Here is a 10,000-nt window from a genome sequence, read left to right on the forward strand (position 1 = left end):
CTCTCATGTTTTCACCCTGAACCTGAAGAACGTACAACATGTATGTACACACACATGACCCATAAATACACACACACACACACACACACACACACACACACACAGTCCTGTCTCAGGACAGAGATAATGATTGAGTCAGTGTTCCTGAACTCCTGAAACGCCTCCACTGTAGTCTTGAGTTTCTTCCGGGAACGAACACGTCACAATATTCCTCATTATAATAATTCATGCGCAGAATAAAGGGGCGGGGCCTGGTTGAGTTAGCTAGTAGTGTGTTAAACTGGCGGTTATGGTAAGGGGCGGGATATTTCCCAAACACACTCGAAGCTCTCGACCAATCACAGCACACTGATCCAGCCGACCAATCAGAGCACAGTGTGCTTTTCAGAAGGAGGGGCTTCATAGAGACAGGAAGTAAACAGTAAACAGAGCGTTACTGACAGACAGTTCGTGAGCGTGTGTGCAGATGTATGAAGTTAGCGTGTTCGTGAGCGTGTGTGCAGATGTATGAAGTTAGCGTGTTCGTGAGCGTGTGTGGAGATGTATGAAGTTAGCGTGTTCGTGAGACGTGTGTGGAGATGTATGAAGTTAGCGTGTTCGTGAGCGTGTGTGGAGATGTATGAAGTTAGCGTGTTCGTGAGACGTGTGTGCAGATGTATGAAGTTAGCGTGTTCGTGAGCGTGTGTGGAGATGTATGAAGTTAGCGTGTTCGTGAGCGTGTGTGGAGATGTATGAAGTTAGCGTGTTCGTGAGACGTGTGTGCAGATGTATGAAGTTAGCGTGTTCGTGAGCGTGTGTGGAGATGTATGAAGTTAGCGTGTTCGTGAGACGTGTGTGCAGATGTATGAAGTTAGCGTGTTCGTGAGCGTGTGTGCAGATGTATGAAGTTAGCGTGTTCGTGAGCGTGTGTGGAGATGTATGAAGTTAGCGTGTTCGTGAGCGTGTGTGCAGATGTATGAAGTTAGCGTGTTCGTGAGCGTGTGTGGAGATGTATGAAGTTAGCGTGTTCGTGAGACGTGTGTGCAGATGTATGAAGTTAGCGTGTTCGTGAGACGTGTGCAGATGTATGAAGTTAGCGTGTTCGTGAGACGTGTGTGCAGATGTATGAAGTTAGCGTGTTCGTGAGCGTGTGTGCAGATGTATGAAGTTAGCGTGTTCGTGAGACGTGTGCAGATGTATGAAGTTAGCGTGTTCGTGAGACGTGTGTGCAGATGTATGAAGTTAGCGTGTTCGTGAGCGTGTGTGGAGATGTATGAAGTTAGCGTGTTCGTGAGCGTGTGTGGAGATGTATGAAGTTAGCGTGTTCGTGAGCGTGTGTGGAGATGTATGAAGTTAGCGTGTTCGTGAGACGTGTGTGCAGATGTATGAAGTTAGCGTGTTCGTGAGACGTGTGTGCAGATGTATGAAGTTAGCGTGTTCGTGAGCGTGTGTGGAGATGTATGAAGTTAGCGTGTTCGTGAGACGTGTGTGCAGATGTATGAAGTTAGCGTGTTCGTGAGCGTGTGTGCAGATGTATGAAGTTAGCGTGTTCGTGAGACGTGTGTGCAGATGTATGAAGTTAGCGTGTTCGTGAGACGTGTGTGCAGATGTATGAAGTTAGCGTGTTCGTGAGACGTGTGTGGAGATGTATGAAGTTAGCGTGTTCGTGAGACGTGTGTGGAGATGTATGAAGTTAGAGTGTTCGTGAGCATGTGTGGAGATGTATGAAGTTAGCGTGTTCGTGAGACGTGTGTGGAGATGTATGAAGTTAGCGTGTTCGTGAGACGTGTGTGCAGATGTATGAAGTTAGCGTGTTCGTGAGCGTGTGTGGAGATGTATGAAGTTAGCGTGTTCGTGAGACGTGTGTGCAGATGTATGAAGTTAGCGTGTTCGTGAGACGTGTGTGCAGATGTATGAAGTTAGCGTGTTCGTGAGCGTGTGTGGAGATGTATGAAGTTAGCGTGTTCGTGAGCGTGTGTGGAGATGTATGAAGTTAGCGTGTTCGTGAGACGTGTGTGCAGATGTATGAAGTTAGCGTGTTCGTGAGCGTGTGTGGAGATGTATGAAGTTAGCGTGTTCGTGAGACGTGTGTGGAGATGTATGAAGTTAGCGTGTTCGTGAGCGTGTGTGGAGATGTATGAAGTTAGAGTGTTCGTGAGCGTGTGTGGAGATGTATGAAGTTAGCGTGTTCGTGAGACGTGTGTGCAGATGTATGAAGTTAGCGTGTTCGTGAGACGTGTGTGCAGATGTATGAAGTTAGCGTGTTCGTGAGCGTGTGTGGAGATGTATGAAGTTAGCGTGTTCGTGAGCGTGTGTGGAGATGTATGAAGTTAGCGTGTTCGTGAGACGTGTGTGCAGATGTATGAAGTTAGCGTGTTCGTGAGCGTGTGTGGAGATGTATGAAGTTAGCGTGTTCGTGAGACGTGTGTGGAGATGTATGAAGTTAGCGTGTTCGTGAGCGTGTGTGGAGATGTATGAAGTTAGAGTGTTCGTGAGCGTGTGTGGAGATGTATGAAGTTAGCGTGTTCGTGAGACGTGTGTGCAGATGTATGAAGTTAGAGTGTTCGTGAGCATGTGTGGAGATGTATGAAGTTGTATTGTAAAACACGTGTGCTGTTATTGAGGTGGATACGGGTCAGGTTAGGACAGGTATTAGTCAACTTTGTGATTATAGTTGGAATTACAGAAATGAATTACAGGCTGGTATTGCGTATGTACACAATAAGTGCATTGCATTAAATGATTAACTTAAATGTTAGTACATACATAGTGGTTTAAGACACTTAATATAAAGTGGGACCCAAAAAAGATTTGCATACTGGCAATATCAGAAGTCTGACTCACTAAATAAAACAGTTTTTGTGTAGTGTGTGTGTCGTTCCTGAGAGCAGCTGAGGCCGTGAGAGTCACTGTCAGAGGCCGTTAGTCATGAGAGATCGCCTCTGTCTCATGGTCTTGTGATGTTGTGTGAACATGAATCTGATGTGATTGGACATGCTGTGGTCGTCATGCTGTGTGTGTGTGTGTGTGTGTGTGTGTGTGTGTGTGTCAAATGTTTTACCCAGAAGTGACCAAAACCTGACAAAATCTCCAAAAACCTCCCTTTAGGGACGTCCTCATTTGTAAATCTGCTATAAAAATAAAGTAATTAAAATTTGAAAATGTAAAAATGCAGAAAGTTTTGTGTGATGGGTAGGTTTAGGGGTCGGGTTAGTGTGTGTGTGTGTGTGTGTGTGATGGGTAGGTTTAGGGGTCGGGTTAGTGTGTGTGTGTGTGTGTGTGTGTGTGTGTGTGTGTGTGTGTGTGATGGGTAGGTTTAGGGGTCGGGTTAGTGTGTGTGTGTGTGTGTGTGTGTGTGTGTGTGTGTGTGTGTGATGGGTAGGTTTAGGGGTCGGGTTAGTGTGTGTGTGTGTGTGTGTGTGTGTGTGTGTGTGTGTGTGTGTGTGTGTGTAATGGGTAGGTTTAGGGGTCGGGTTAGTGTAAGAGGAGAGAATATACATTATAATTGTACAGTATAAAAACCATTACGTCAATGGAATGTCCCATTTAGATAGCTAAGTAAACGTGTGTGTGTGTGTGTGTGTGTGTGTGTGTGTGTGTGTGTGTGTGTGTGTGTGTGTGTGCAGGGCACTGCGCTGGACTGTGACTTCGGTGACGGGCAGCTGTACGGTGTGCAGTGGCTGGACGGGTCGTCTGTGAACTGCAGTGGAGTGACCGTAAGTCCATCCGACACACACACTTCCAGCAGCCGTCAGTGAGAGCGGGAACATGTTCGATTCAAAGACAGTCACAGACAGTGCTAATTCACATTAATATCTGACTCGGACACATTCAATCGATCAACTCTCAACACTTTACCACACTGACACAATTCTGAGAAAAAAGAGTCAGAATTACAGGTTATAAACACGGAATTGTACGAATTAAAGTGAGAATTTTAAGTTTTACAAGTTATAAACTCGAAATTGTAAGAAATAAACTCAGAATTGAACCTTTTTAATTGTTTTTATTCTGTGGCTGAAACAAGCTTCCATATTTGTAACTGAAACTCAGAACTTTGATTTTTACTAAATGAATAAAATTTTCATATGTTTGTGCAGCTAAAAACTACAATGTGGAGCCAAATATTCCAGCTGAACCTGCGGAGAAGAGGAACCAGCACATATATAGACAGTCCAAAACCAATGACAGGTATCAGCACACACACACACACACACACACACACACACACACACACACACACACAAAACAGACGTTTCACTGGTGTTTTTAAGAAAGTGTATGAAATCCAGCAGAAGAGTATGTAGTTATCAGTTGTGCTGAGCATGTGTCTCGTCACCATCAGACTGTCTGTTCACTCACACTGACTCATCAGAGCACACACACACACACACACACACACACACACACACACACACACACACACACACACACAAGACGCTTTATCTTGGTGTTGATGCTATGGGGAATGCCCTCAGCATGACCGGTGTCTGAAACACTTGTAAACAAGCCAGTATTGGTTGGCACAGGGCAGTCCGTGGCATCACATGTGGAGTCCCGTGCATGTGTTAGTGCATCTGACTTACATGTCAGCAACTCTTTTGTGTGAAGGAGACGGGCAGGCAAACCTGAGGCAAACTCAGCATCTCGTTCCCCGTCTCAGGGAACCGGGTTTCATACGCCACCTGAGACGTGTTTCAAACTGTGACGCTGCGGTTGGTGTTGACGCTATGGAGAACCTATGCCAGTCTCACTGAGCTGTGATTATGCACAAACACAGTAGAAATAGCATTGAATGACTCTATGGGACTAGGCCGGAGTCAAGAGCGTGTCAACCTCAAGGCCGTATCCACAATATAGTGGCACTATGCCTGACTTCCACTGTCTACGCACTGTTCTTGAGCTAATCTGAAGCCCACAGACGTTTGGAGGACTGTAGCTGTTGACTCTGCAGAAGGTTGGCGACTTCTGTGCACTGTGAGCCTCAGCATGCGCTGACCCGCTCTGATTTTACGTGGCCTACAACTTCATGGCTGAGTTGCTATTGTTCCCAATTGCTTCCACTTTGTTATTATACCACTAACAGTTGACCGTGGAATATTTAGTAGTGAGGAAATTTCACAAATGGACTAATTGCACAGGTGGCAGTGTGTTTAGAAGCGTCTGCTTGCCTAGTGCTTGATTTATACAACTGTGGCCATGGAAGTGACTGGAACACCTGAATTCAATGATTTGGAGGGTTGTCCCAATACTTTTGGCAATATGGTGTATCTCCTGAATGCCGCCAACTGTGCCTGCGCCTCTCTGAACCTTCCCACAACCGCCTCAAAAGCCACTTTTCCACCATCGGGCCGAACGGTTCTCATTGCGTAACCGTTCCATTCTGTGCCGATCCGGGCCAGCTGGCACTTCACGGATTCTACCAGCACGGTTCGGCACAGTTAGCTAACCAGGCAGAAAATTCAGGGCATGGAGTTGTAATCGTGCCGTGCCGTACCAGGCTCAAGTGGAAAGACAACTGGAACCGTTCCTTACCATTCTAAGAACCGTTCGGCCCAACGGTGGAAAAGCGGCTAAAGAGTCCAGAGGGTGAAATCGGAGTATCAAGAAGGAAAGTTTTCTCCCTATCTTTAATTTCCAAGAGATTCAACCATAGATGCCTCTCCGTAACCACCATAGCCGCCAATGAACGATCGATAGCTACAGCCGACTGTTTGGCACTTCAGCGACCGCTTCAGGAGACAATCCGTGCCCCTGATCCAAATCTCTCAGCAGGTCAGCCTGATACGTCTGCAAAACAGCTTCTGTAACACCGTCTGTAACGTCTTGTAACGGCTAAACCGGAGCCTTCAAAGGGGATGCCGCACTCCGAGAGAGATAGCTAGCCAGTGTCTCTTCTACAGGGGCATCTTCACACATCTCCACTCGCACAATCCCACAACATTCTCCTAATTCAAATATGGGAAAGGAAAGATGCTGGCTGAATATGGCTTCTTTCACGATCTCAAGATCCAGAAGGCTCATGGGGGATGATCACGGCTCGCCAGAAATCGCTTGAGTTTACCGCGAGCGACTTCCAGTTTCTCATGAGACTAGGTTAAGTTAAACCTGGCTGTGGTGTGGGCCATTACATCCAATAACTCCCCATTTACAGGGCTGATGGAAGGAGAGGGCTCAACTGATTCTCTCTCTTTGCCCTCCTCATCCACGTCAAGCTCCTCAGAGCTAGATGCCGCCAGCAACATGTTCTCTGCTGGACCGGAAGATGCCAAAGAACGGGCTTCCCGATCCAGCCTATCACCCAATCCGGTGCTGGAGGATTGAGAAACTTCTCACTTATGGGTACAAACTTGTCCCCATAAATGTCCCCACAGTTTTGACATGAACTTCTATATGAATGTGTAGGAGACAGTGTAGAAAGGTAGTTTTTCCACCATTTTAATCACCTTTGTCTTGATTGGTCCTTCAGTGTGACATGAATGAGCTCATGAACAGCACAGAAGAATTGTGTTCAAAGTGAAATTACAGCACATCCAGATTGTATTCATTAACAGATGTGGCATCAACCAAATGCTTTATAGCATCAGACATGCTGTTATAGAGCACACTGGTCATTTCCCATCTCAATAACACCGTTGTTCACTGAGTGGCAACAACGATGTCGTGTTTTCAGATATTATCAAATGCACAGACTGTAGTTTGATGATGTTGTCATGTGCTCATCACACGTTTTCACAAGGGCTTCAGTGGACAGATATTGAGTGTGTGAGTGTGTGTGTGTGTGTGTGCAGTGGAGGTGTACAGCTGTGGTGCGGGGGACAGTGACTGCTCCCAGTGCCGGGGTCGTGAGACGCAGGGTCACATGTGTGTCTGGTGCCATAGCGAGTGTCGTCAGCGAGACCAGTGCCAGACCATCTCTGCACACTGCCCAGATCCACACATCCAGAAGGTGAGACTGACACAAACACACAACAACACAGACATAGCAAAGACACATCATCAACGAGATCATGAACAGCAGTGAGGATGGATGGAGAATTTAAGAGATGAAAATCCAGTCAATATTGACTCAGCCTGGTGTTGTTCTGAAGCTGTGACCTCCTTTCATTTTCTGCGCAAGAAACAAAACATAATTTAATATTTAAGCAAGGAAGGAAGGCCATATGGCTCAAGAGCAACGGCAGGTTGAGTAAATAAAGACTGACTTGAATTGTCTCAGAAGAAGCCTCACAATGTGTGAATTCTGCTCAAAATATGCTAAAGTGTGCAAGCGGAAGTGAGAGGCAGCTCAATCTGAACTCGTGAAACATTTATCTCCATATCTGAGCGCACACATCAATGAAACCCAAAACTCCAGCGCTCAAGGACTATAAATTGCTGTCTCGTGTGGCACAGGTCACATGCTCAAGTTTAGTCATATTTTTTTAGGTTGGTAAGCTGCAACTATAAACCATCAGTCTTTCATTCTGTTGTTCTATAACCAGCGTTTTGGGATTGGTTTGGGCACAAAGACGTAAACAACCATGACTTAACAACACGGTATAATACGCTATAGTGCTTCTGACCCACATTCCCTGAGCAGTTCATGATGACTCAGAGATGAGGCAGAGATCCTGCTGATCTGCAGACAGGAGAACAGAGAAGTAATGGAGTGACTGTGCTTGTGTTGCAAGAGTTCTCAGATGTAGAGCAAAGGTTCAGAACGGATCCGCTGCACAAACACTCCTCGGCCTCCTCCTGCTTTCATTTCACCAGAATCACTCGCAGCAGCTCTGAAGTTATGTTCATCTAGGTGTTAATGTTAACCAGCTGGGACAGTTATCACTATCTTTCTACAGTTTCTCAGAGTAAAGTATGGAAGTGGAGAACAAGCTTCCATGAATGACAGAAAACACCTTTCGTGGACAAAATTCACCCAGTAACACAAGATGCATTTCGCAATTCTTTCCCAAAACTCTCAAATCTTGCTTTTCTGTACCTGTAGGCAAGCAGGTTATGCGACTTTATATGGGCTGGATGAAATGTGTATGTGTCTGTTGATGTTTGTGGCTGCAGTGCATGAAGCACAATGGACAAATGCCTTGTAGAAAGAGAAGTCTGTGTGTAAAGCATGATGAATGAGTTCAGTCTGGAGTGTGTGTGAGCGAAGCGCTCGGGACAAACCGCCAGTGTCCTAGTTTTGCCTCAAACTTATTTTCTGCATCTGAATATGTTTAAAAACAGCCTGTGATTTCTGTCCTCTATTTCACACTTTCTCTTTGTGTCTCCGTCTCTCACTTCGGTACGGGGTGTAAATGAAGACAACAGCAGGTAAAATAACGTGAACTGAGACTCATTACTCAGTTCAGTGATAATTATGAGCTCGGGAGTGTTTACAGGCCTTCAGAGAACTGCTGTTTTACACGTTTTAAATTTGCAGATGATTCTTTACACATCCTACTTTTGTGGTTTGTGAAATTCGGTCTCCAAAATTGGCTCAGATCATCTTCAGACCAAGCTTTGTGATAAACCCAACCATTCTCAAATAACGCGTGAAGATTTCCACGACTAGCACATCATATTGGACATGAGGTTATAGCCCTACAATGCTTTAGTGCATGTCATCACAAGCATGACCTGAGGCTACATAGCGTTTCAGCACAGCGCCACCTGCTGGTCTGGAGATATGAAAAAACTTTTTTGCTGAAAAACCTGTTTGCCAAAAAATCATAGAACTGGCCATTTTGGGCATCGGCCATTTTGAAATTTGTCACAAAATGCTGTATTTTATAAATTAGCGTATCGTTACAAAACTCTGTGTGCCATCATACGTACTCAAAAAGTTTCGGTACAGCGCCACCTTGTGGTCAAAATCTTAAATGAAATATCAAAAATTGCGAATAGCTACTGATTATTTGTGCCTATTTTAATGAAATTACCGCGAACAGTGATACCAATTATGCCATACTTGGTCTAACTTGCTGGCCGCCATTTTGCATTTCTTTGCAAATCTACTTTTTTCGAACTCCACCTAGACCATATGTCTGATTTCCCCCAATATCGGCTCAGGTCGTCTTCACACATGCCGGCCAAAAGATATCAAAAGCTTTTTGACTGACTGAGCCATTCTCTAATGACACATTAACAAAGTTGATGGCGTAAAGCCAAGCTGATTCTTTGGCATATTGACATGAAACTGTGTGTGCCGTTGTCTCCTCACACTGACCACACACCATCCATTTAGCAACAGCGCAAACTATTGGTCAAAAGTGATGAGCAATTTAGTCATATTACACAACCACACACTCGTCAGTGAGAATGACAGCATTACTGTGGCTCTGGCATCATACCAGGAGTTTATTGAATATTTTATCTTGACATAATGCAGATTGTGATCATAATGAAGACTTGCATCATTAGAATGTAAATGTGTGTGTAAGGACAGAATGTGGAGTCATCAGTGCTCATGTGAACCACACAAGTTTGGCTTGTTTCACTTCCCTCTCCTCCTCCCTCACTTCCCTCTCACTGCCAACACTGTTGAGGAACGTGTGTGTGTGTGTGTGTGTGTGTGTGTGTGTGTGTGTGTGTGTGTGTGTGTGTGTGTGTGTGTGTGTGTCTCTCTGTCACTCCAGACTCGGTTTAGACCACAGAAACACAAAGCCACACTTTACAACAAGATTAAAGATTACAACAAAATTATTGTGCGTTCAGATTATGGTTTAAGTTGTTAAGCGAAACCAATGAGTTTAAAATACTTTATTCTTTCTATATACTTTATAGATGTAGAACATATCCACGTTTATGCATGTCTGTGATGTGTGCTGGAGGTGCAAAACCTTTAGGAATCTTCTCCAAGATGTTGGTGGTCAGTCATATCCGAATTAAACTGAACACAAATAGCCTAGCATTAACTTAGGCTAATTAACTTAAGAGAATGAAAGGCAATAATCTGCAATATGCATTGACACAAATAACTTTTTATTTAAATCTTTCAAAATTCATTGACACAAATTACTTTATTTGAATGTTTCATTGATAT

The 10,000-nt window shown here is 44.7% G+C and overlaps 1 protein-coding gene across 1 annotated transcript in view; it reads left to right on the plus strand.

The window, feature by feature from the left end:
- The window catches only part of plxnd1 (plexin D1), a 103,694-nt gene that overhangs the window by 32,010 nt on the left and 61,684 nt on the right, over window positions 1-10,000 (plus strand). The window contains exons 9-12 of the mRNA XM_079897545.1: window positions 1-40; window positions 3,606-3,695; window positions 4,080-4,170; window positions 6,771-6,928. The exon at window positions 1-40 is cut by the window's left edge and continues 59 nt beyond it. Coding sequence (XP_079753671.1) covers window positions 1-40; window positions 3,606-3,695; window positions 4,080-4,170; window positions 6,771-6,928 — 379 coding nt within the window. The remainder of the gene's footprint in view (window positions 41-3,605; window positions 3,696-4,079; window positions 4,171-6,770; window positions 6,929-10,000) is intronic.

The sequence above is a fragment of the Squalius cephalus genome (assembly GCF_949319135.1).
Source record: "Squalius cephalus genome assembly, chromosome: 16".
NCBI lineage: Eukaryota > Metazoa > Chordata > Actinopteri > Cypriniformes > Leuciscidae > Squalius > Squalius cephalus.